The sequence below is a fragment of the Sabethes cyaneus genome, chromosome 1 (genome assembly GCF_943734655.1).
Source record: "Sabethes cyaneus chromosome 1, idSabCyanKW18_F2, whole genome shotgun sequence".
Taxonomy (NCBI): domain Eukaryota; kingdom Metazoa; phylum Arthropoda; class Insecta; order Diptera; family Culicidae; genus Sabethes; species Sabethes cyaneus.
Genome location: NC_071353.1, coordinates 134,754,604 through 134,781,777, shown reverse-complemented (window position 1 = coordinate 134,781,777; position 27,174 = coordinate 134,754,604). Strand labels below are relative to the sequence as shown.

Genomic DNA, 27,174 nt, shown 5'->3' with positions numbered 1-27,174 from the left:
TCATGTCGTCCTACACAAATACATGCGCGTTAGCTTCGTAAACATTGTTGTGATTTTTGGTACGGACGATGAAAAATGTTGATGGACGGATTTTAAAACGGTACGACGAATTTAAGAAATAGAGTCGGTTATGTAATTTCAATAATATGCTTTAATAATCGCTTTTCAGTGATTTCAAAGTTCACGGATCGGAAGGTGAGTGTGTTTTAATCAAATCAGCACAAGAACTTTTGAAGTATTCATTAAATCCATCCAACAAATGATGAAAATTAGAATGGCTTTTCTTACTACGACGGGAACCATAAACCCTAAAACTGTCAAATTTTGCTTGGTTAAGACAGTACTCTCAAATGAATCAAAATCGGGTTTCAATGTGTACATCTGATATTCAACTATCAATTGTATACCACAATAACTGAAAATGGTATTCGCAGTACTTATAATATTCTTACAAAATATCATTTTATTATCTCTGCATAATTGAGCACAGATTATCTAATTTGTATCAATTTGTATTCAATGTCATAAATTAAAGGAAATAAGCAAAAGCAAGCAAAACATCTACAACTCTGATTAGTAACGTACTTTTTGGTGACTAATTTTATACTATCGGGACTATCAGGACAGATAAGAATTAACAAAAAGGCGCGAAATAGCTCGTTATTGTAAATACGGATTAAGGAATCAAAATGTGCCAACAACAGCAGAAAAGCAATCAGTCAGAGCTGATCGATTAACACGTGGCTTATGGAAATAGTATAAAACACAATATTTGTTTCACCAAATCTACTCGATAAAGCGGGGCGAACCTTCTTGAAAAATGAATTTTCATGTCGTTTCCGCGAGTCCAATGGTTGATGACAGCAGCAGCGAGAATAAAAATTCTTCCATAATGCAAATACACAAGAGCTAGCTTAGAACAGAAAGCAACTGTTCCCCGGTTCGGTGGCTACGAGGCAAAACAAACAATTTGCATCTGTACAGTCGGAGGAATCCGTCGTCGTCGTCGTTGTCGTCGTTGTTCGTTGTCGGTCCTCGTGCCGGCAAGATATGCATAACAATAGGGATTTAGACTTGGAAATCAAGCGCGAAAAGAAAAGCAAACTTGTTGGTTCCTTTTGGCATGGCACTCGCAGCGGAAAGCCCCCATCGTCAAACGGGCGAAGCGCAAGAAAACGAGCAACGCCAGGTGCCATTGAACCATACTGTGCATCCCGACCGAATTCGCCTAGGCACTGCGGTAATAGCGGAAGTACATTCGACGGTAAACTCTAAGTGCATTTCTCCACCGAATGAAAGAACAAGAGTGGGAACGCGAAATTGTATTTACACAACCGTCTATTGCCGTTTTCTCCCAGGGAACAACGCCACCGGAAATCGGTTCACTCCCGGGGTCTGTGCGTTTTTGGCAAACGACACACCGCACCGGAGTCGAATGTGCCCGCTGCTGGTTGGTAGTAGCGAGTGATGGTGGCTAATTTATGCCATTCTACGGTGCAGCAACCGACCGACCGCGAGGGAATTAATCTCTCTGTTCTTGCTACTGTTCGGAGCTCGGAGTTTCCCCGGCGGAGAACGGCCCGTGCTTGTGTTTTGTGTACTCAGCTGGCATGGATGAGACCGAAATCCGGTACGAACCAAAACACTCCCCACGGCGGCAGCCGCAGCAGCAGAAATCTCGAACCAAACGACACGCAAATGTTTATTTAAATTTTAATTTGTAAAAACGAAGGTAGTTAATTTTTTATAATGACTGTGTGACTATCTGAAGTTGATTTTTGGAGAACTGTGGAAGGCTGGGTTGAGGTTTGCTAGATATGAAACAGCGTACCTTGCGCGTCGTTTAGTGGAAAAGACAACTGTTCAGAGGTTTTTCTTTTTTGCTAAATTATGAGAAAATGAAAACCTGAAATGGGACGGTTCTTTTGGTGAAAGTGATGATTTCCTGGCTGTGACGCTACGTATAGGATTTTCCGCTCGATGTAATCAGGTAGGCAGTAAATGGTGTATCCATTTGTTTGCTCTCTTGTTGAGGGGGACGGCCTCTTCGCAACTGTTTCCGTGGTGTAGTGGTTATCACATCCGCCTAACACGCGGAAGGCCCCCGGTTCGATCCCGGGCGGAAACATATCTTTTTTTAACAAGTTTTTTTTGGAGGCTCTAGATGTGAATCAGTGATTTATCATTGACAGGTTGGCTTTAGACCAAACCTCGTGTTTTAGTCTCGATCTTGAACTGCGGTCAAGCATATATTAATATTTTTTGAAACGGTGGTTCTACATGGAGAGACGGTAGGGGAATTTTTGAATTGTAATTAAGGAGTGAAAAGGTGAGGGGGGGGGGGGGGTGTTATTGGTAACTACGCCTAAGCGTTACTGCCAAACGTTACTGAAGGTCCAAAAACGTTGATATCCATTACCGAAATTTTTACCGAACGTTCAACAGTTCTAATTTCGTCAAAAAATTGCGGTGTTCGGTACAAATTTTTAAGTGTGAAAAGTCTAAAGATTCGAAAAATACTTCAAAAGGTGTCTAATACACGTCAAAGAAGAGTCTTAATTACTTACTTATTCAGCCTAGAACCGGGGTGGCTCTTACCGGATCGAGAATTCCTCTCCATTGTACTCGGTCCTGGGCTACTCGTCGCTAATTCGTTGCGCGTCTCGACACACGCAAGTCGGCTTCAACCTGGTCGAGCCATCTAGCACGTTGAGCCCCTCTATTCCTGGTGCCGGTGGGGTTCTTGAAGAGAACGGATTTCACTACACAGTCATCCAGCATCCTTGCGACGTGGCCGGCCCACCGTAGTCTCCCTACTTTCGCCAGGTGTACGATGGAAATCTCTTCAAGCAGTGTCTGTAGATCGTGATTCATACGTCTCCGCCACTCTCCGTTTTCCGTTTGTACTCCGCCAAAAATAGTCCGCAACACCTTTCGTTCAAAAACGGCAAGTGCACGTATGTCTTCCGTAAGCAAAGTTACTGTCTCAAGTCCGTAGAGGACTACCGGTCTGATGAGCGTTTTGTACATCGTCAGCTTTGTGCGGCGGCGTATGCTCCTTGATCGAAACATCTTGCGGAGGGAAAAGTAGGCTCGATTTCCAGCTTGAATGCGTCGTTGGATCTCCTTACTCGTATTATTGTCGGCGGTGACCAGAGAGAGTCAAAGAAGAGTCCTAAAAAGTATAAAGAGAGTACAAAAAGAACCCAAAAAAGCATCCAAAAAGAGTTCAAAACCGGTGGAAAAAAGTGTAGAAAGTCCAAGAAGTTCAAAACGACTCAAATGATTTCAAAATAAGCAAAAAAAGTAAAATGTATGTATGCATGTATGTATGGGGACTACCACCTACTGTTCATAGCAATGGGCTTATCTGACAAGGGGAATTGTACAAACATAACCATTGCACAGTGGTCCCATTGGTATCAGAACACGCGTTTTTTTAATTGCGCCGAAATGGTTGATTATACTGGTTAAGTATGTTCAGAGAAATTTCTCAGCGTTAAAAGCTCTTTCATATGGCATGAACGATTATTTGATTAATCCCCCTAAAAGTTAGATAAAAAATTTATTTTTTGAACAGTAAGAGATACAGCAAAACAAAGTTCTACAAAATTTTTGAAAAGATTATTCTAAAGAACTTTGCCAAAGAAAGTAACCTTCTAGCTATTATAGTTTTAGAGATAAAGAACAATTTTTGTGGAGACTTTACGAAAATCAATTTTTTGACCACAGTTCTTTCTACAGTATTTATACGCATTTGACATGTTCGGCAAAGATTTTCTAACAGTCAAATTACATACTTTTGTAGAATATAGTAACTTGCTATCATCAATATTTGCGGAGAAAATTAAAGTTTTCGTTTAAAAATTAACCAATTTTCAACAGCAATAACTCCCAAACATGCAAATATATTCAAGCCATTTATTACCCATGTGAAAGTACAAGAAAAATACTACAAAATGTAAAACAAATTAGCTTGACCCTGGCCATCCCTCTACCAAAACACTCGCATTGAAAATTGTTACTCGGTTGAATTTAATATGGCGTAGTGTAAAAACCGTGTTATCCCGATCAAGTAAAGTGTGCAAAATAAATTATGAAAATGTGTAATGTGTAAAATGTGTTGTTTGCCGGGCCAAGGGGGAACCTTAGGAAGTTGACCACTTCACTCTCCCTAAGCACACTGCTTCAAACAAGAACCCTGTTGGACCCTCCCATTCATTGATGTTATTGTTTTTGTGTACTTTAAAAATTTGATTTGGTTAAGTGCTCTTTTTTAATTACTTCTGTCGTGGCAATTATTGGATTATAAGCAATATTATATGCTCTTTTTTATCATGTTGCTGTCGTGTAATTGAGTATTATTGGATCATAGTTATGGATTAACTTTTAGATGTGAATTCAAAAAGAGTGAAATAAGATTTAAATAGTTCCAATTTAAAAATAATCTAAATAAAGTCCAAATATTCAAAAAAGTCAAATAAAATCCAAATTGTTTAAAATGAATCCAGAAAAAATCCATAGGGAGTTTAAAAAAAGGGTCTAAAAAGCGTCCATTAGAAGTCTAAAAAAGTTCAAAGAGAACACAAAATGAGCCCAAAATTCATTTGTACCGAAAAAAGTCCAAAAAATGCTCAAAACGGTCTAAATGGGTCTAGAAAGAGCACTCAAAAAGAGTCTCATATGTACCCTAAAAGAGTCGAATATGTACCCTAAAAGATCCACACAAGTTCCAAAAGAATCCAGAATAGCGTCTAAGAATAGTCCAAAAAAAATAGAAGCAGTCCAAAAAGCCGAAAGAAAGTTGTTTTTGAAACAATTCTAAAAAGTGTTCAAAATAAGTCTTTGAGGAATTCAAAAAGAGTTTAACGCGACCATAAAACGCCCAAAAAGAGTCCAAAAAAGTTCAGAAGTCCGTATCGGAAAAAAGTTTGAAAAAAGCTCAAAAAAAGTGTAAGTGTCCTAAAGAATCTTAAAAGCTAAAAATGTATCAAACAAAATTCAAATTGGACTCTACCCAAAAGCCACATCCAGATTGGAAGAGTCCAAAAAAATATGAAAAAGGGTTCTAAAAACTAAAGCGATGAACAAACAAGTGTCAAAAATATTCCAAAAACATTCTAAAAATCTAAAAGAGTCAATAAAATCTCAAAAATGTCTAAAAAGAGTTTAAAAACATTCCAAAACGAGTTTAAAAAGTGTCGAAAAGTTCTAAAAAATTCAAAAATTGTCCAAAGTAAAATACAAGCGTCCAAAATATTTCAAAAGAAGTCCAGAAAATCGAAAAATCCAAAAGGAATTCGAAAGTGTCCACAAGGAATCCAAAAATAATTTGAAAAAGTCAAAGTGGTTTACAAAGTCTAAAAATAGTTCAAAAGTGTTTAAAATGAGACTACTCTTTTTTTAGTCCATAAGTCTCAAAAGAATCCAAATAGATTTTAACAGAACTCCAAAAGAGTCCAAAAAGTGTCCCAAAAGAATCTAAAAAGAGTGACAACAGTCAAATAAGAGTCAAAAAAAAAATTAAAAAAGACTCCGAGTCCAAAAGTATTCCAAAAGATTTCCAAGAGCACAAAAACCCATAAAAAAGTCCTAAATTAACCCAAAAGGTGTTCAAAAAGTATCCTTCCCAAGTAACAATTTGGGTTTTATTACACTCTTATGATGGAATTTAAGACCAAATTGGTCATGAAGACCGCCATAAGAGTACAATAAAACTCACATTGTTGCTTGGGTTAAGAAGTCCAAAAAAGTTCAAAGAGAACACAAGATTAGCCTAAAATAAACTCGTATAAAAAGTCCAAATCAGCTCAAAAGCGTCCGAAAAGAGATCAGAAAGAATCTTAAACGAAACCAAAAAGTGTCCATGAAGACTTGAGTTGGTTTGAGAGAATCCTTAAAGAGGCCAAAAAAATACTAAGAGAGTTCATAAGAAACTTTAAAAAGTCCAAAAAGAATTTAAGCGTATTTGTAAAAAACTCCAAAAGAGACTAATAAGTTTTGTAAAAGAGTCGAAAAATGTAAAAAATTTAGAAAGTATCCTAGAATAGTCCAAAAAAGTAGAAGCAGACCAAAAAGTTGAGGTAGAGTTTAAAGAATTCTAAAAGGTTACAAAAAGAGTTCAGAAGGGATGTAAAGAAATTTAAACACTTTCCAAAAAACATTCCAAACAAGTCCAAAAGAGTGTCCTAAAAGAGTCCAAAACATCGTGAAAGAATCCAGTAAGTATATAAGAATAGTTAAGAAAAAGTAGAAGCAATCCAAAATGTCGAAGAAGAGTTCAAAGACTTTTAAAAGAACTCAGAGAGTCTAAAAAGTTTCCAATATATCTCTCATAACAGTCCAAAAAGAGTCTAAAAAGCGTGCATAAATAGTCCAAAAAGCGCCCAAAAAATTCAAAGAAAATTTAAAATCCGTATCCGTCCAAAAACATTCGAAAAAATCTAAGAGTCCAATAAATCTCAAAAGAGTTGATAAAGAGTCTTTAAATAGTTCAAAAAGTGTCCAGAAGGAGTTTAAAGCATTTTTCATAAGAGTCCAAAGAGAGCCCAAAATATTTGAAAAGGAGTTAAAAAAACTGTCCAGGAAATCTAAAAATTTAAAAAGAAGTCGAAAATAATTAAAACGGGATGAAGATAACTCCACAATATACACAAAAAAATCCAACCAAAGGTGTCCAATAAGCGCTTAAAAATAATCCAGAATAGGTCTAAAAATTGTTTTAAATGTGTTCAAAATGAGACCGATAAGAGTAGAAAATATTTTCCAAAATGAGTTTTGAAGTTAAAAAGAAGTCCGAAATAAGTTTCTAAAGAATCCAAAAAGATTGCAAACAGAGTCCAAAGAGAATCTAAAAACTGTTGAACAGAATTCATGAACAGTCCAAAAAGAGTCTAAAAAGAGTAAAAGTAGTCAAAATGGAGTCGGAAAAAGTTCATAGAGAATACAAAAAAAAGTTACAAAAGACTCCGACTTCAAATAGAATCCAAAAATATTCCGAATGTATTCCAAAAAAAGTCCAAAAATACAAAAGAGCTCAAAACGGTTCTAAAGTAATCCAGCTAAAGCTTCTAAAAGGTGCCAATAAGGCGTTCAGAAAAGTTCAAAGAAAACACAAAATTTGCCCAAAATAAACTCGTCTAAAATTCCATAAAGTTGAAAAAGTCACAAAAGAACTAAAAGAGACTTTTAAGAATCAAAATGAATTTAAAAAGTCAAAAATAACTCTTAAGAGTCCAAAAAGCGTCCACATAAAAAGTCATCAAAAGTTCAAAATACAAAATATAAATTCGAAACCAAAAAAGTCCAAAAGGAGTTTAAATGTCCAAAAAGTGTCGAACAAAACCCAGAGTCCTGAAAGTGTTCAAAAAGATTATAAATAGTGCCAAAGGAGCCCAAAAACAGTTCTTAAAATCAAACAGATGTTCAAAAAGAGTAAAAAACAAATCCGAAAAGGATTCAAAAAAATTTCCAAACCAATTCAACAGAGTCCAAGAAATCTCAAATGAGTCTATAAGGAGTTCAAATAGAATTCAAAAATAGTCCATAAAGAGTACAAAAAGTGTCCATAAGGAATCCAAAGTAAATCTTATAAGAGTCCACCCCAAAATATTTCAAAAGGAACAAGAATCCAGAGAATCGAAAAAATCCAAAAAGAAGTCGAAAATAATTGTAGCAAGGAATTTAAAAAATTAAAAAGAGTCAAAGAAGTGTACAAATATAGTCAAAACGAATCTCAAGAGAGGTCAAAAAAATCCGAAATAGAACAAAAAAATTGTTTTTTTAAGTGTCCAAAAACCAGTTTAAAGGGTATAAATAATTAATAAAATATTATTAATTATAATAAAAAGAAAACATTGTCTAAAATGAAACTAAAAGGAGTCGAAAATATTCCAAAATGAATAGTAGAGTAGTCCAAAATAAGTCCGAAAGAATATAAAATGATACCAACAGAGCTCCAAAAGAGTCTGGAAAGTGCCCTACAAGAGTCTTAAAATCGTTAAACCGAATCCAAATAGTGTTAAAAAACCTAAAAAGAGTAAAAGCAGTCCAAAACTTGTACTCTTTTTGGAATGCTTTTGCTGTTTTTAGACATAGATTTTTACTCTTTTTAGAAAAGTTTAAAGAAAATACAAAAATAGTCCAAAAATATTTCATAAGCTCTCCGAAAGGAACTCAAGATTACAAAAAGTCTCAAAAGTATCAAAAAGGAGCCCAAATAGAGTTCAAAAAGAATCCTAGAAGAATTCAAAAAGAGTTCAAAAAGAACCCAAAATGGATTCAAAAATAGTCACAAAAATCAAATCAAAAAATGTCCAAAAAGAGCCAAGTAAGTGAGTGAATAAGTTCTAGTCACTTTTGGATGATCAATTATTAACATAATTACCAACTGTCAGCTTGGTTACGACCAATTAGTTCTCATTCTCCCAGTTGGCCTCGAGGTACTACGCGAGTCAAACAAGCATGATGATGATGATTCGGATGATTACGATGATGATGATAATGACATTTTATGTACGGAATAAGTCGTATTATGCATACTAACCGGGTAATCACCTATCGAGTCCCATCACCAAGGAGAGCAGTGAATCTTTAAATTTGTTGCTTTTCCCAGGTTTTTGTTTATTCGCTTGCTGAAATTCACTTAACTATTTCGTTAGACATTCTTTTAGGAAGAAAAAACTTCATCCGCCAGAGCATAAAAGAGTCTCTGCTCGTAACGAGAGTGAATTAATGTGTCTTGAGTGTGGAATTCTGTTTGACCATCAATTCAAAATGACAAATGAAATGCACTTTGAATTTATGAACGACTCTCCTCGATGGTAGCAATTGCATTCTTGGGCGGCAAAGTCGGCATCAGAAACAAGCTCATTCGAGTGGGACGAGTCCCCCCTCACCCCCCCCACTGGTTCTATCATCTATCCCCTGTCCCATCAAACCGAACCGAACCAAGCCCAAGTGCTAAGCGAAATGGAAATTTATTCATAATCGCAATACTGCACAAGTTAAACTAGGACCCATCGCCAGCCAGCCATCATCGCCGCCGTCGTCGTCCAAGTCCAGGTCCAGAGTCGTTGTACGTTTTATCTGAGTCTGCAACTTGCCACGAACAAACGGCCAGGCTGGAGAGTAGAATGAGGATGAGCTTTCCGCGGTGCGGATTTATATTTATGTAAATTCTTTGCTGGCTTGGTCATCATATTGATAAAATTGTTTAAAAAATTGTAAAGTGAGATACTAGTAAACTAATCACATTTATTTTAGAAAATGTTTAATGTGTCGTTTCACACGTTTTTTGCTTTTTTGATTCACACATTTATGTTGATTCATCCTCGGATTAGGGAATGAATCAAGAACCAATTACCTCACCTTTCGCCGGCCGTGGCTGTACTCAGTAGAATCAAACATTCACGATAAACAATGCCAGGATTATACTGCTTAATATTTCATTTTGTAGTGAGCTCTTTTGGGGAAAACATTTAATCTTACAATAGGCTTTCCCACGCGGATGGTTGCAGTCGTCGCCGAAACTTAACCATGCTGCCACTAGCAAAGTGCCCATCCCCCGATGGACATGCTTCATATCTTCCGTCATTGTGGCGGCGGTTGTCGTAATGCTGTTTTTTCACGCTGCTGCGGATTTAGCATACTAGGAAAAATATGCAAAAACAATAGAGGCAGGCAGCACATGGCGATTTTCTTCCCGCTGCTGCTGCGGCACGCAAGCTGCACTGAGTGTTGTCTGTTGTGTCACCAAACGACAAGATCCAGCACAGAAGTTATTTCTCCCAAAGTTGTGCGATGGAATTTATGGCTGAATAAACCTGCAGTTGTAGGAAAGTATGCATGGAGAGATGGCATTTTTGGTTCGGAGCAGGAGAAGACACTTAATGAAATTTAATTTCCAGCGAGCGACTTCAACGGCGAAACAGCCGCAACGCAACTAAGTTGGACGCAAGGTCTTTTAACCGAGGATGTTTTGAACATACTTCTGAACTATTTGTTTTATTTAAAAAAATAACAACCGAAGAAGTTGCGCACATGCGAATATGAAAAAAAATTGTTTCAAAGGTCGGCAACAAATATAAATTCACTAAACAACTAATTATTTGAGGTATTGCTGTGGTCCACAGCCTGTGGAAATCCCATACGAAGCAATAAAAAATTAAGATGTTTAAAAGTTGTTGAACATTTTAGTACTTATTGGCAAATGGTGGTACAACTACCCAACGAAAGCCATCTATTTTAGTTCCAAACTTAGATACAATATTTGCTTGGATCTACCTGGATAGCATCGAACTTTTTAATTAAAGCAAGAATAATTGGGCTTAGGAATACGAATTTTTCACCTGGCTTGAGTAGCACGTATCTCACACTCGTGTGGAACATTTGTGCTTTGATAGTTACTCTAGATCCTTGGGTAAATTATCAAAGGTGCTGAAAAACAAGGCCATGTATGGGCAGTACCGATCCAATATATATATACGTTTTTGGAGCGTCTTAGTGGAATACGAAACCTGGAAATTAAATAAAAAGAAAACTTATTCAATTTATTCTACTATGTATATTTTAGTCTTGACAGATACGTTTTTCGTCTACGACTTGCAGGCTTCCTCAGAGTGCGAAAACAGACACTGAGGAAGTCTGCAAATCGTAGGCGAAACAGGTATCCCTCAAGGAAGTATCCTTTGCCCTATATCGTACTATTTGTATCACACGATAAATTTGAAACTCCCGAATGATGGTATACTTTCTCATTTCGCCGATGATACTACTGTGATCTACAAAGGCCAGATCTATAGTAATCAGGGCGTTGACAACTGCAAGCAGGATTAAACTTTTTGGTGGAATACCCAACTAGCAGGAAATGTCACATCAATCACGCAAAAGCAAAAACAATCATCTTATCGCCGAGCCTCGTACCACCATATCACCATGGTCAAATTAGGAAGATTGTCTAGACTTGACTTTAGACAGAAAAATGTTGTTCAGCTCTTATATTAATAAAACTGTGACAAGGTGTTATCAACATCTTACTCATCTTTTTCGGCTACAATTTTATTATCGATTCAGTGCCGATTTTAAGATTCGTCTCCAATTCTCCTGCGCCTGCGCCATACTGTTTCTTATTTGCCGCTAAGAATTGGTTGCAAAACCCTACGCTCGAACACACCTACAGATAATCGATCGCTCTCCTTCAACGTCCACGCGTCATGGGAGTTGTATACAACCAGGAAAATTAGCGTCCTAGCGAGTTTCGTACGGAGTTGCAGGTTACGGGACCTCAGCCGGCCACAATGAATCCGTAGAAGTCGCTATTTCTACTCCACGGCTCACATCGTTGTCGCCAGTCACTAACGTACGTAAGCTGCAGAAATTCGTCGACCACTCAAAAAGTATCTATTTATCTACACCGCAGTTCCAACACCCAAAAGGTGCCCACGCTCGCTGTTAGCCACCATATACGGCACTAGTTCTCCAGCCTGCTTTTATTTTCGGCCTGCCTTTTGTTCTTCATCTCCTGAGGGGAAAACTATCACCAACTCTTACCAATGTACACTACTATTCTTGCATATTCGTTTCCTGCTGACAAATAGGTTCTTCAGGATCGTGTAACACGAAAACAGAGTAGGCCCAATTATTAGAACCATGCCAAAAATACCGTCCCATGCCCTACTTCGTTTTCTCAGAATTAATGGTAAGCTCTATCTTCGCAGCCTCCTTCTTAAGATGCTTATACGGCTCGTCCATAGCTGCATGGTTAACACCAACACTATCGATGTCATCCACGAATCCTAGGAGCATGTGAGCTTTCGTGATACTTGTACCACTTCGGAAAGCTGAGATGTATGAACAAATGTATGAACCGTGAGCATCAGGCACTACTTAAAGAGATTCCTATCGTACACCTGATGAAAGTCGGAAGGTTGCGGTTGGCACCAGGCAGAGGTGGGCACCGCTAACCGAAATTTTAGCTTCACTAACAGCTAGTCCGCTAACTCAAAACGTTAGCTTCGATAACCGCTAACCGCTAAAGTAACCAAAAATTTAGCGGAAGCTAAAGCTAACCGCTAACCGCTAAATTGTGTAGTAGCGCAAATTTGGCAATACTGTGATAAGCGCCAATTTTGGCAAAAACGGAAATGTTCGTTGCGAAAGTCTAAGATAAAGTATATATCTGGAAAAATCATGAAAAAAATCACAGGCGCTCATAAAAAATGTATTGAAGAACATTCTCACATTGAAAATAGAACAGATAGAAAATATTTCCAAGAGACAGGCTATGGTTTTACCTTTGTTATACTATAACAAAGGTTTAGGAATTGGTCGAAAAACACGAAATTGATCCGAGGCCCGGAGGGCCGAGCCACATATACCAATCGACAGGGTTCGACGAACTGAGCAATGTCTGTGTGTGTGTGTGTATGTGTGTATGTATGTGCGGGGCGCAACTTTTCTATCGCCTGTTTCTCGGAGATGGCTGAACCGATTTGTTCGCTATTACTTTTGTTTGAAAGGTATTATTGCCTAGTATATCACTAGTATATTGTTTCGAGGTCCGACATTTCGTTTAAAAGTTATAAGTAAAAAATTAAAAATTACGTGACACGATTTTCTCCGTACCCAAACGACCGATTTCAACGATCTTGGTATCGAATGAAAGCTCTTGTTAACACTAAATTTTTCGGGTAAATTTTATTGAAAACAAACAATCAGTTTAAAAGTTATGCTTAAAAAACCTGTTTTGACAAGGTAATAATTATCGCCTGTTTCTTAGAAATGACTAAAGCGATTTAGACGCTATTAGTCTCATTTGACAGGTAACATAACCTAATAGATCACTATTGATTTGTTTTTTGATTGGACGTTCAATTTGAGAGTTATGATCAATTGAATACAACACATTAAAATTTACAATAATTTATAACGATTTCATCTAAGATGATTTATCTAGTTTGAATTATTTTGGCATCAAATTAGAGATTTTAATGCTACAAATATATCTGCAAAATTTCAGAAGAATCGGTTTTGCCGATCAAAAGATATTAACCCTCCAACACTCGCGCCGACTTTTGTAATTCGGTTACTCGTGCGCACAATGGTCCAAAGCCAAAAAGACATGCGCATTAGAATTTTGACTGGGAAAACTTGGTTTTAGGTTTATGGAACCTTCGGAAGAATTTCTTGAAATTGAAAGTTCTATCGTCTGGTGCAATTTAAATTTTGATTAATCCCCCTATAAGTGAAATAAAAAAATTATTTTTCTTCAGTTTCAATATAACACATTGATGTTTGCAAAGTTTTAGAACATATTATTACAAGAAATTTTGTTGAATACAGTACCCTTCTATCTATTAAGCGAAGAGAGAAAAATCTTATTCATTGTATATGAATTTGTAAGATCAGTTTTTTCTATTTTAGCTCTTTTTGTAATTGTTGCATTCCTTTTTCATGTATTACAAAATTGTATAAATAGTAAAAATACACAACTTTGATTAATATAGTATACCTCTATGTTTGTTTGTTTAGGTACTGTAGAACTTTGATTAAAAAAAAGCCTTAATTTTGACCCCGAATGACTCGACTACCAACAGATACATTTTAAACATTTTATATTTGCTAATTGTGTTGCTGCATACAGACACCATTTTTACATATGAAGAAACGAGAGAAACTTCCAGGGCCAATCGCGGTACAACTCACATGCGGATTGCTTCGTTTCTGTGATGTCAGTTTATGCTGATCTATTTGCCCAACAATTTAAAGTATTAATGCATAATTATGACATTTTGCTCATAACAAGGTAATTGAAGAACATACGTTAGTTAAGCAGAGATTTGTAACTTTATAACAATATGGCATTCAAAAACCTACACGTGTTGTACAAAATGCAACAGCGTGAGTAATCGAAGGTTAATAGAAATTGATGAAATTTATGCAAGAAAACTTTATTGATGTCAATCAAAAATAATGGCGTTACAGAAATTTATGCGTAGTTCAAAACCTATGAACTAGACTTTTACTACGCAATGTATATGTTAAAGAATAATATTTCCTCTTATAACTTGCTTTTACTTGCACTTACTCAAATTAGAAACAACCAGCTTACCCTTACTCAGTAATTTCATGAAAAAAGGATCTATCAAAATTTATAGGTGCTGCTATTTTGTTCAAATTTTGTAAACTTATTAAATTTCCAAAAATTTAATGAAAACCAACGCACCACGCAACGTTAACCAATAGATGAATTATGTTTCGAAGACGTGTCGATTTCTATCTCAAATAGCAAGTAAGACCGTATAACAAAGGTTCCTTTCACCACTAGGTGGATTAAATCGGGTTTTTGATTATTCTTTGCAGTTTTCTATCACTGTGGAACATTTTGTAAAAGATTTTTCCAAATAATATTTTATCCGGATTGTCAATGATGAAATTTGCCAATGAGTCAATGGCCACATTTGTAAATGAATGACACAAGTACAGGAACAAGAAACAATAAAAAATATTTTGGAAATTTTCCATAAGATAGAGTTTTTCAAAGTTTGCTTTGGAGCTCCGCAGCCATAGCAAATTTTGTGAAAAACTGTTTTCCAGGCGTACAAAACTTTACGAAGTCTTGAGATTCGACTCAAATCTGTGCGATAATATTGATAGATAATAGTTCAGAATTAAAAGAAAATTTTCATATTCCTCAGCAATTTTCCTCCTGCTAAAAAAAGTTAGCGGTTTATTTAGCGGTACATAAATTTAACGGAAGCTAACGCTAACGCTAACGGTTTTAAAAATTAGCGAAACCACTAACCACTAACCAAAATGTTAGCTGAGCTAATTAGCTGTTAGCGGATTAGCGGAAATGTGCCCACCTCTGGCACCAGGAATACAGAGGCCCAACGTGCTGGATGCCTTGACCAGATTGAAGCCGACTTGCGTGTGACGAGATGCTCAATGAATTGGTGAAGAGTAGCCTGAGTACGGTGGAAACAAGTTCTTGATACAGTAAGAGCCACCCCGGTTCCTTGCTGCTAGAGCAGGAAGAGGAGAAGGAGGGGAACTGCTTCTCTGCACGCCTGTCGCTGGAATAGCACCTTTCATTGCAATCTTGCTCACTATGAGAACAACAGAACAAACTAATCCAATTTAATTTTACTATGTATATTTTATTCTTGACAGATACGGACACTGAGGAAGCCTGCAAGTCGTAGGCGAAATACGTATCTGTCGTGAAAAAAGTGTACATAGGAGAATTAAATTGGATAAGTTTTCTTCTTTTTTAATTTTAGACAAGACAACTAATCCATTTAATGGAGATTATCTTCAGTAGCGTCCCCAGACATAAACAAAAGGCGGGGCACCCGACCTTTCAGAAGGATGTTTTGGCCTGTAAAATACGGGCCGACTAAGTTGAAAACTCAAGAGTGTCCAGAGCATTGGAACTGGACTAGAAATTAGAGTTAAAATTGGACCTGAAAACGGACTTGACATTAAAATAGATCTCATTTTGGATTGATTTGAACTAGAAGGTTTACTTCAAACTGGACATGGACACGAAATTACACAGAAGTTTTACTTAGTTAAGAGTGACCTTTTTCGTCTTATTCACTCACTCGTTTTACCTCTTTTCTTCTTTTCCGTGTTTTCTGTACTGTTCGTTCCTTTTCTGTATCATTCGTTCGTTTATTTTTTTTCTATTCCATGTTTCTTGTTGCATTGTTGCGGTTTTCTTCGTTTTCTGTCCTATTTTTTCTTATTTTCGGTCCTTTCTGTCCTTATGTTTTTCGCTCGGTTTTTGTTATTTTGTTTTCAGTATTTCAATTTTGGTTCTCTTCTCCTTTCTCTTTTTTTGTTCTTTTTTCCATTTTGGTTTCTCTTCTTTTCCCTCGTCACTACCTTTTTCTTTAATCCGTTTTTCTTGTCTATTTTTCGCACTTTTTGTCCCATCTTATTCTTTTTACATCCCGTTCGACCTCTTTTTCCTGATTTTTATCTCCCGCTGTTCTTTTTTCCGTTTTGGTTTCTCTTTTTTTCTCTCGTCGTTTCTGTTCGTGTCTCGTTTTCCCGCTTTCTCTCTCTCCTCTGGTTTTTTCCGCTGTTCCACTGTTTCCTTTTTTCTATTCCTTTTCTCTTAATTTCGTATCCTTTTTTTCGCCCTTTTTCTTAGTTCTGCTCTTTCTCTGTTCCGTATTTCGACTTTTTTTTTCGTTTTACAGTATCCCCCCTCTAATCCGACACCCAATAATCCGACGACTCAATAGTCCGGATCTCGCTACTCCGGAAAATTCCGAATTAAAACGTATTGTACTTGACTTCTTTCAATCGAACACTACCTTCGTTTGGCGTCTCCGTTAAAGTCAGAATGGCAATCTTTCTAACTAAATGAAAATGGTACATGGTGCTGCTTCTAACTACGCTGGCTATAATATTTTCATTGCTACTCTCAATAGACAATACGTTCACACTTGCCATGGCTATAATATTTTCATTGCTACTCTCAATAGACTGATGCTTGCGCTTATTTCGACACTAACTAAGAATTTCAAAGTATTTTGTTGACGAAATAGAGCATTACCGAGTATAAAACATAGTTATTGCGTACTTATGACAAATATTTTCAAAAATTTCCGGAGATGTTTACGTATGGATGTAAACAAAACCACATTTCAAACTCACACTGACGTCAGTTTGACTGTCGGATTATCGAGTCAAAATTCGCTAATCCGGCTATAAATTTGTCGGATTAGCGAAGCGGTACTGTATCTCGTTTTCAGACTCGTTTTTCCATCGCGTTTTTACCTTTTCTGTCCAGTTTGTCTTCATTTTCTCTCGTTTTCTATGGTTTCTTTATCGTTGTTTTCTTTTTTCTTTTCATTTTCAGATTTTCTTAAGCCCGTTTTTTTCTTTTTTTCTGTCCCGTTTTTCCATTTTATATCACATTTTCTTTCTGGATTTCTTCGTTTTCTGTATCGTTTTTTTTGCTTTTCTCTTCCGTTTTACCTCTTTCTTTTCTGTTCCGTTTTACCTTTTTTCCTCTTCGGTTTAATCATTACTTTTAATCTATTTTTCTTTTCTCAGTTTTTGCCTGAGTTTCTCTCTCGTTTTCTTCGTTCTTTAACATTTTTTCTTTCTTTCTTTAGTGTTTCTCTCGGACCTTTTTTTCTCTTTTTATATCCTGTTTGACCTATTTTCCATTTTCTTCGTCTCTATCGGTATTCCTTTTCATCTGCACGCTATTCTCTTTCTCCGCTCCTTTTCTCTTTTTTTATTGTGTTGATTTTCTTTATTGTGTTGATTATTGTGTTAAAGTCCTGGATTTTCGCCGTTTTTTATCTTTTTTCCTTCGGTTTTCTTCGTTTTTATGCCCATTTCGTTTTCGTTTGTTCTATTTTTCTTCTTAATATGTTATGCTTTTCTTTTCCATATTATCCTTTATGTCTTCTGGTTTCATTTTTTCTCCATTTTTTTCTTTTTCTGTCCCGTTTTTTCGTTTTTTCGTTTTTTCTGTTCTCATTTCTCCATTTTCCAACTCTCGTATGTTTTTCTTTTTTTTCCTTCTTTCCTACTTCGTTTTTCTCCTCGTTTTCCTTCTTTTCATCTTCCATTTTCTTCTTTCTCCTTTTTTTTATTTCTTTTCCCATTTTTCCTCCCATTCGGTCATAAAGGACACCCTAACAGTTTTTTTATTTTATTCTATTTTACTTTTCTTTTCATCTGACCTTTTTGGTCTACATGACGTGTGTGGGTGGGGAAAAGCTCACTTGAGGTGATCACAACAAGATCTTCCTCAAGTGTGCATAAAAACCCCACCATCTCTTGTTATGCGTTATATGCAGGTACATCAAGTCACATCACACTATATACAGTACATTAAACATTACAATACATTACTAACATTGCACAGTTATTTACATTCTATAGCATAAGATTGTCATAACCTACAAACAAACTACAATAAACTACTCTCTAGTAACTTGCGGCGATAAACAGATGAACTCTCGCGGAAGTCGAATAGATCAGTATATTGGTTGAACTGACGGACCATTGATGCAATTGGTGAGAAGGCTGCATACTGAGTTGACTGGAATTCTACCTGCAGCATGATACTTGGTCGCAGGGCTCTAGATGGTGCATAGAATCCAATTTGCGCTAACAGATCTGGAGCATCGTACTCAGCATTAATGAGCATGACAACGAAATTTTTAAATAATTACTATTAAATAATTACCTATTATCCCCCCCCTCCTTTCCACTCTTTCCCCTCCATTCCCAAAAAATTCTTCATTACTTTCCCTTACCGTCCCTTCATCAATTGTAGAACCATCGTTTCAAAAAAATATTAAATAATTACTGGTAAAAAAAAACCGTGTGAAACCACGAATCGTATGGGATACATTTGGGCCAACCGGATGTACTTCGGATTCGCTGAAAATTCCACCGAAAAATCATGGGAAATACTGCAATCAAGTAATTTAAATAATTATGTATTTGCATGCTACTTACTGTAAGCATGGAGGTTTCGTCAGTATTCTAGGGAAATTGACCCGACATATAGCAAGACCCAAGTATATCTTAGAACCGTGAAACTGCCACACGATTGAATTCGGCAGCACTAGCGGCTGACGTTGTTTGAGGAGCTCGATGCGAAAATATATATAACAATTTGTTTAAATGATGGAAAAAATTATAAAAAATTGATCTCACGTGGCGGCTTCTTGTGTTTTTCTCAGTCTGCATTCCCTCGATTCCTCAATAAAACGTTAATTTATTTTTTCTTGTTTTCTACCGATAACAGTTAACCGCATAATTGCAATATAAAAAGCTTCCAGCACCAGAAGGCGTGTGCGGCGATGCATACGCTGAGGTGTAACGACACGACCACGAGTACGGCCCCGGCCGCCGCAGGTGCCATAACCGGAGCAACCGGCGGAAGTGGAAGTAGCGCCGGTGTTGCAGGCGGAGGATCGTCAACTGGCGGTGGTGCTGCCGGAAGCGGGGTAGCAGCAACCGCAGGCACGTCGATCCTTCAGCTTCAACAGCAATCCCCGCCGCTTCAGTCGCAGCAGCAACAACAACAACAACCGCCGGGATCGCAACTACCGAAAGGAGCTCCCGTTCGGCTCAACGGTATCAAAGGCTACCAAAACCGAACCAACCATATCATCTACTGTCCACCGCTACTGCGCTCCAAAGAAGAATGTACGGCGGTCGTCTATTTCGGTGGTGATGTACAAGTAAAGGTAGCGAACCCTTGCATTAATTGCACACTAATTTTTTTTTCAATTGCACTAGGATATCCCGGAGAAGATGGAAACCAATCGGGACAACAAGAATTACATCAAGTGGAATCTGGAAAACACTGCCCTGCTGTTGAGGGATTCGTTTCCTCGGGCGCACATTGTAGTGGTGCGGCCGATGCGCATGGAGTATAGCACGTTCAGCTGCTTTGACAATTTTGTCCGCGGCAACAATGCAGGCATTCCCGACCACACACCAATGCACTATTCGCTACAACATTTAGAAGAGTGAGTACCACCCATTCTTAATCTTTTCCGAGATTTACCAAACCCCTTTCCGTTCTTCCGATTGCAGATTGCTTATCAATTTAACGAAAAAACTGACAAAGCCTGTGTTAGAACCGGACTTGTTGCATAAACTGATAGCGGCTACAAACTCGACGCTCTGCCCAACGGGTCTGGATGGTAGTCACGAAATGGATGTAGAAGTTCTACAGGTAATTTACCTCACACAATAGAGGTTTAATAGACTTTGATTGACTTTTTTTCTACAGTCCGATTTGCATAACAGCACCGCATCGACGGATGCTAACACGTCGGCATCAGCCATCAACAGTAGCAATGCCAGCTCGGCTGACATCAGTGAGATTCTGTGGTGGCGAGAAAATTTAAACCTAGATAAGGCAAATCTCGCGTTAATGGGCTTCAGCAAGGGCTGTGTTGTCCTCAATCAATTTATCTACGAGTTTCACTACTACAAAACGCTGACGCCAGACGACAGCACAATGATGCGGTTGGTTTCGCGAATAAAGGATATGTACTGGTTGGACGGTGGCCACGGGGGAGGCAAAAATACCTGGATCACGTCCCGAAGCCTACTGGAGACACTATGTCGGCTAAGGATCAGCGTCCACGTGCATGTTACGCCATATCAGATCCAGGACGACCATCGGCCCTGGATACGGAAAGAGGAGAAAGCTTTCACCGAGCTGTTGAAGCGTCTCGGAGCACCCTTCGATCGGCACCTATACCCGAGTGAGGCCAATTCAACGAATTTGTTCACGCACTTCGAGGTGCTGAACCGGTTCCGGCAGTACCAGATTAATGGTTTCGCACAACAACACCTTCAGCAACAGCAGCAGCAGCTGACTGCCACGAACCTGTCTACGACGGCTCCGCCAGCCGACGATGACGGCGTGCATGTGCAACCGCAGCCGCAAGCGTTGCTGGTTGGCCACAACGAAACAGCCGAACAGGCTAGTAGTGAACCCGTGCAAATGATTACCGGTAATGATACGGACATCGAGGACGATAAGATTGCGGACGAGGACGAAGAGGAGAACGGCTCGAAGTGATTCGTGATCGTTCCGAGGCGCGAGGCGGCCCCGAATCGTACGTAGCCAGTGAATCGTATTTCCCAATGTATGTGATTCCAGTGATGAGTGCATTCTCTCCCGGAGGTAAGTAAAGTGTCTATTCTGCATCTTTGATTAGTCTAACATCTATCAAGCTTGTGGCATCTACAAATGTGTTTAATTTGATTGATAATTTTACAATAAAATTCGAGGTTATTCTTTAAACAATACTTCTTAAAAACGTAGATATGTTTTTGTTTTTCTCATGTTCATAAAGTAACATGAATTTCATGGACTATTCCACGGTCACTTTACTAACCAAATTGGCATTTGCCCCGAGGCCAGATCTGTCGCGACTGACAGGGGAGCGAAGCATGGAGGAGAGGATTCGAGTGTTTGGGATTTGATTTTAAAGTATTATTTCTACTGCAAACAGCTTATATTGGCCTCAGCTTATGCCATTTTTTGTGGTTTACTCCATGAAGGTTAGCCCACAGTCGAGTATAATTTCCAGGTTTTCAATTTAAGGGGAACGCCCGCATCTTTCGCAAATATTTTAGAACGAGAAACTATAATCTCAATGCAACGCAGTGTTCAGTTGGGTCAGATAGAATCCGACCAGTGAGCCAAGGTAGACAAATTCGTCAACTATCTCGAGCTCATCGTCGTCGATCGTGACACTACTGCTGAAGTGTGCCGTCGGTCGGCCTAGGTCAAATTAAATTTCATGCTTATTCTTATTGCTTGTCATCAGTGAGATTCGAAATCCGCACAGAGCACTGTATACTATCCATCGTACAATTAATCAGTATGATTTGCTTGCCGGGAAAGCCTTTCTCGTTCATGATTCTCCATAGCTCTTTGCGGTCTATGATGGTATCATATGCAGCTTTGAAGTCAACGAACAGATGGTGCGTGGGAGCTTTGTATTCGCAGCGTTTTAATATTTGGTCCGTCGTTGACCGTCCTTCAACGAACCTGTTTTGATAAATTCTCCCAAGTTTGTTCGTAATTGGTGAGAATCGGCGGAAAATTTGGGAAAATGAAAGCTTGATAGTGCTCGCAGTCCGGCTTGTCGCTTTCCTTGTAGATCGGGTAAATAATCTCATCCGGTCACTTGCCCGGTAACTGTTAATGTTATGTATCCCCAATTTTTACAATAAATTAGCCAGTGCAGATAGTGGCCAAATTTTTCGGTCCCATCATATAATCGATCTATCGACACATAGTGACGTAATTCCTCGACAGTTTGCCATGTTTCGCTTTTCGCCCTTTTTGAATACAGGGAACATGAAAACTTGTTTTCATAAAGTAGGAAGGTAAAATTTTACTAAACAAGGACTTGTTGAAAATCACGGAGAGTGGCTTCGACAGCTCAGAACAACTCTTTTTCAGTATCACAAATGGTATTCCATCTGAGTCTGCTGCAATTTAAGTGTCATGGATGCCACGATCATGTCTTAAGCTATAGTGAAATTTCAAAATCCACATAGCCATTACCATTGTGCTAATTGGCGTAAGTTGAGAAGCAAAAACAATATGAAAATGTCCGTTAGAACTACTATTCGAGATAAGATTGAAGTAACTATAGTTACGGCATATCGTTATCGACTCTATTCTGTAAGTCTCGTCGAGCAACTCGACTCGACTCAGTCATTGCCGAGTATCGAGTGCGGAGAGAACGGGAAAAATATCGGCTGAACTGAACTTCCGTTTAACTGCTATAAAGACACCGCCCCATGCCGTTTCGAACTGTTTGATAAATTTCGGTCACACTGGTAGATATCGTACTCTGAGTTGAACGAGCCATCTAGCCCGGTTTCATTGAGTTTTGGTTTCAATCCGCGTACATTCTGGTAGTAGATGTAACCCCGGTTCGTGACTATGGCCTAGAAATTGTACGAGCATCAGAATATGAAATGATATAAGAAACATCGTTTTCAAATATGGAAATCGAGTCGAGTGTAAAACCTATCGATGCATTACATTGCTACATCTTAGGCAGGGTGCTTTTCCGTATGCTGTTCTGTAGACTGAGTTCGTTAGCGGAATCTTTCGTCGGTGAGTACCAAGCCGGTTTTCGTGAGGGTCGCTCCACGATGATTCAGATGTTTATCCTGCGTCAGTTACTAGATAAGTTCCGGGAGTACCACTTGCTGACTCATTATCTGTTTGTGGACTTTAAGGCGGAATACGATTCAGTCAAATGAAATGAGCTATGACAGATAATGCTCGAACATGGTTTTCCGATGAAACTAATTACGGGACGCTGGATTGGTCATAATCATGTGTCAGAATAGCGGGTGAAATCGCAGCCGCTTTTGTGACGTTAGATGGACTTAGGCAAGGGGATGCACTCTCTATAGAGCAGCCAAAACTATGTTCAGTAGAGAACCAGGAAGAGAGACCGCAGACTTTGCGGCAGACCCCACACCCGATGGATGTGCGCTGTCGAAGACTTCAGCTTCAGCTGGTGTTCATAGGGATTGCTTCTGCAAAATCGTCGTGCAGGATTTTTTCAACTTTTTCAGTTATACAGTTAAACTGTAACCAAGTTCGTCGATATTAGTTAGAATTCCACGTACGTTTTGATAGTATTTCAGGATATATGAATTTGGTTACCTTTTACCTCTTCTTAGGATATGAAACACTTTAGCTTTAGTGTTTAGTGTTTGATTTAACGGAACGTTTACACTTCCAGGATCGCTCACTTCTCTACCAAGCAAGTCATTTTCTACAGTGCAGCATTTTCTATTTGTGTTATTTCATCGGTAAAAAGAAAAAAAAACAGGCCAACCACGGATCTCGCAGCGAACTTCGGCAGCGTGTAGTGTGCTGCATTAGGTGATCGCAAGCAATTGTACAGCTAACATTATCCTATCGGTATAACTCTTCTAGCATGCCATTTATATTTTGCGTGAATATCTGTTAGTGCGGATCGTGCATTCTTCGGAGAATAGTTTATATTTTTATTACCTACCTATAATATTGAAGCAAAAAAAAAATACTTTAAAGTTCAGAATCATGCGTGAAACGTATATTTTAATATATTTTTGATATAATTTTCCTTCGATTATGTTAGGATTTACGTTGAAACAACTGGCTAGGCAAAAAAAAACAGCAGACGTTGGTGTGTTCGCCTTTGGGGGGAGGCTAACGTTTCTGTTCACTGGGGAATCGATATTTCTAAGTTAAGCGCGGTGAGAACAACAACAATTAGCAACAAAAACTCAAAGTATTCATTTCGGATCAATGTTTTAACTAGAAGAAGCAAGAAGTATCTTTTTTCGAAAATAAAACTTAAACTAAGCGTAGATGCAGCTTGTTGATTCGAGAATATCCAAAAAATTATATCTTGATAAAAATAAAAGAAACAGATTTTAAGAAAAACATAAAACAATCAAAACAAAATTTAAACTTTTCTGGATGAATGGTCAAAAGTAGATGTTTGCTATAAAAAAATGTGAATGAAATTTTAATGCGAATATGTAAGCGATTTGTCAAGTTTGAATCTAACTTCGTCTTTTGATTCGATAGAATGTAAAGAAAGACAGGAACATGTCATCACCATGTTTTGGAAAGATCTTATAGGTACTAAAATAATTTATTTCTCGACACAAAAAAAAACATATCCTTCCGTACTGTTCCACGCATACAAGTTTCACTTCCCAATCACAAATCAGTACAACAGGAGAACTATTTTTCTGTCCATCCTCCTAATATGGAAACTTCTGCTCACAAACATTCCGACACAAAACGCCGTCGTTCTTCTGCCGGAGCCACTCGTCCGATCCATCACAGCAGTCGCATATGCCGTCGTTAACCCATGCACTAGGTATCGACGTATAGCCACCCCTTCCGGTTAGGTGTCGCTTCTGAAACCGACAGTAGAACCTTCCTTGCGCGCAGGCATTCGTACTCGGTTCGTCGCTTCCGTCTTCGGGGCAGTCACAATAGTCGTCGTTAACCCGGTCCCAGCTGACTTCTCGCGTTCTACCTCCTCGCAAACAACGGAAAGTCGTTTGCGGACGCTCCGAGTATGAGTCCAAGTCGCTCAACCGAATGCCCCTGCGATCAAAACCGTACCTATTATGTCTGTTCGTCCAGTAAAAACCACGAATTAATGCTCCAGCTCACCTGAGTATTCTCTTTTCGTAATTGCCTATCTTCTCCACGTAGACGTAGCGACTGTCCTCGGATGGTCCCCTCAGAATGCCGCCACTTTGGTTGACGCTAGCCGCCAGCCGTCCTCCGCCTTCGTCGTCCCGTAGGCCGTCCACCTCCGAGCCAGCAGCGTCACCGTTTCCTATCGAATTAACACGTTCATTATTAGCCTGATGTTGGCTCGTCTCGACCCGGACGACAAGAGCCCCCGTGCCCGATTCTGTTTGCAACTGACTGATGTAGAAGAACTGGTAGCCAAAGAAGACAACGGCCATCAACAGCACGCCGAGCAAGGTCATCTTCAGCTTCTGCTTGTAGAACGGCTTGTAGTAGATGTTGTCCCGTTTGATCCATGTTTTACGCATTTTGCCTTATTGCTACGTCTATCGCTAACACTAAACAACTAACTAAACTAGCAAATAATATCAGCTTTTAATATCAGTAAAGCAAAAACGTGATGTTTGAATAAAATTTCTAATGAGTTCGCCACCGATAAATTTCTTCTTTTGTTTACGTTTTAAGCAATCGTTTATCTAATTTTGCTGACGTTCACCAAAGCAGCAGGGATGCCACATATAATTCTGTGTTTTTTGTTGAAAAAATCTGACAATCTGTACGGCGAGGAAAAATATCTGTGCAAAAATCTGTCCGATGCAAAACAATGAGAGTGAAAGAGATAGAGTCATTTTGCTGACTATTCCCGTCTCTTTCACTCTCATGTAAAAGCTCAAAAATCTGTTTAATCTGTGTAATTTGGCGAAAATCTGTATTCTATGCATACAGATTCTGTACAGGCGATTTCTTTCAAATATCTGTTAAACACAGAATAATCTGTGCATGTGGCAACCCTGCAAAGCAGAACAACTGCAACAGGGCTGCCAGATTTTTCTTTGATTCTTTTTTTGCAGTCGAATAAAGATCAAATCAAATTAACTGTTAGTCACCGTCACCGGAAAGCAACGACAGTGATTTTCGGTACAGTCCTCGAATTTTTAGCGTAATTTATCATGCAGATCATTCATTAAGAAAGTCACTGCATGATTTTGTTACAAACTCACCAATTTTTTCCGTTATCTAACCTCTTTGTGCTTAAATTCCAGTATATACACGGAAAACTGAAAGTACCCAATATTAAGTTCCTTCAACCCAATTCGTATCATGCGTGCAGGAAGCCAATTTTGGGTATTTTCAATATACCTAATATTAGGTAAAGGCTTTCAAATATAATTTTGAGTTAAAGTTATTTAATGTTGAGTTTGTTCATCTGAACTGTCTATTGAGTAAAATTTACTTAATGTTCAGTTCAAAATACTTACCATTGAGTTGAAGCATATAAACCATTCATTAGGTTAAATTTACTTACTGTTCGGTTAAAATTACCCAAAATATTGTAATGCTTTTTAACGAGCTATTGAGTAAAATCTACTTAATGTTCGGTTAAAATTACCCAACATTAAGTTTATGCTTGAAACTACATATTGAGTTAAAATTACTCAAAAAACGTAAATTGAACCCAAATTCGTCTATTTAATAGCGAATTCATAAATTAACCTGGTTCAGGTCGATTAGCACTCAGTTTTAATCGAAGTGCTGTCAAAGCGTTCATAAATTAACCGAGATTGCATCTCGGTTAAACTGACAGCATTCAGTTTGAAGCGCAGGTTAAAACTGTCTAGCATTACGGTTTACGGGTCGATCTGTCAAACTGCCCGTATCGTTCATAAATTTCGGGTTCGAGTTAGCACGAATCCAGATTAATTTATGAATTCGCTATAAGTGTCAAACACGCGGAATTGATTATTGGGTTTTTAAAAGCAGTTTTTATACCGTGGACCCCCGTTCGTTTGAACGATTACTCATGCAAACTAACGGGGTTAATTTTTAATTTGAACAACTGGTAACCCTTAATATGCAGAAACTTGTGTGAACTGGTCGCCCTGCTCTTTGTTATTGCTTTGTTGGTTTGATTTGTTTGCAGTTGCTAGCAACGAATTTTCATTCTGCGATCGGATTTCTATCATAATCGTTGGGAAAACGGAATGTGAAACAAATTACACTCTCAAGGTAAGTACAATCAAATCGTGTTTATGTACATTGTCTGCATAAGTAAATGATGTCATGTTGAGAATGACATTTGAACCATTTTTAATTTGCACGTCGTGCAAACCAGCGGGGTTCAAATTAAAAAGTGTTCAGATTAAAAACGGTCAAACGAACGGGGGTCCACGGTACTCAAAACAAAGGATATACTCACGAAAATGTATCATTGTGCTCTAGCTCTTAATGTCTGTCAGAACACAATGATAAATCCCAAAAATCAAAGACGCGCGTTTGAACCTTAAGCTGTATTTAAACGTTTTTTGTTCATTTTCTTCTCTTAGATAAAATTGGATAAATCAGCGATTATTTCCGGAGTGATTCGCGAT

General features: G+C 38.2%; 2 protein-coding genes and 1 non-coding gene across 4 annotated transcripts in view; 2 read left to right on the top strand and 1 right to left on the bottom strand.

Moving 5' to 3' along the window:
• LOC128732633 (mitochondrial protein C2orf69 homolog) overlaps positions 1-24,033 on the top strand; it is a 50,435-nt gene extending 26,402 nt beyond the window's left edge. The window contains exons 2-6 of the mRNA XM_053825928.1: positions 18,788-19,226; positions 19,285-19,517; positions 19,585-19,726; positions 19,784-20,689; positions 23,286-24,033. Of these exons, the coding sequence (XP_053681903.1) occupies positions 18,843-19,226; positions 19,285-19,517; positions 19,585-19,726; positions 19,784-20,584 (1,560 nt within the window). The 5' untranslated portion in view covers positions 18,788-18,842 and the 3' untranslated portion in view covers positions 20,585-20,689; positions 23,286-24,033. The remainder of the gene's footprint in view (positions 1-18,787; positions 19,227-19,284; positions 19,518-19,584; positions 19,727-19,783; positions 20,690-23,285) is intronic.
• Trnav-aac (transfer RNA valine (anticodon AAC)) lies at positions 2,056-2,128 on the top strand. Its single transcript has one exon. It is a non-coding gene; the product is annotated as a tRNA-Val (tRNA).
• Positions 24,034-24,184: 151 nt separating the features above from the next.
• Positions 24,185-25,244, bottom strand: LOC128732636 (uncharacterized). 2 transcript variants are annotated; one of them, XM_053825931.1, is made up of 3 exons: positions 24,984-25,244; positions 24,722-24,890; positions 24,185-24,652 (listed from the first exon to the last, which is right to left on the bottom strand). In XM_053825931.1, exons 1-3 carry the CDS (start codon positions 25,111-25,113, stop codon positions 24,301-24,303), a joined length of 651 nt encoding a protein of 216 aa, XP_053681906.1. In that variant the 5' UTR covers positions 25,114-25,244; the 3' UTR covers positions 24,185-24,300. The 2 variants fall into 2 exon arrangements, with proteins under 2 accessions (XP_053681906.1, XP_053681905.1); XM_053825930.1 differs by having other exon boundaries at positions 24,722-25,244.
• Positions 25,245-27,174: the final 1,930 nt, after the last annotated feature.

Excerpts from the sequence above, each read along its gene's own strand:
- LOC128732636 (XM_053825930.1), bottom strand. The coding sequence starts at position 25,113 with ATGCGTAAAACATGGATCAAACGGGACAACATCTACTACAAGCCGTTC. Across the intron at positions 24,653-24,721 it reads TACGAAAAGAGAATACTCAG|GGGCATTCGGTTGAGCGACT; the intron begins GTGAGCTGGAGC and ends TTTTGATCGCAG.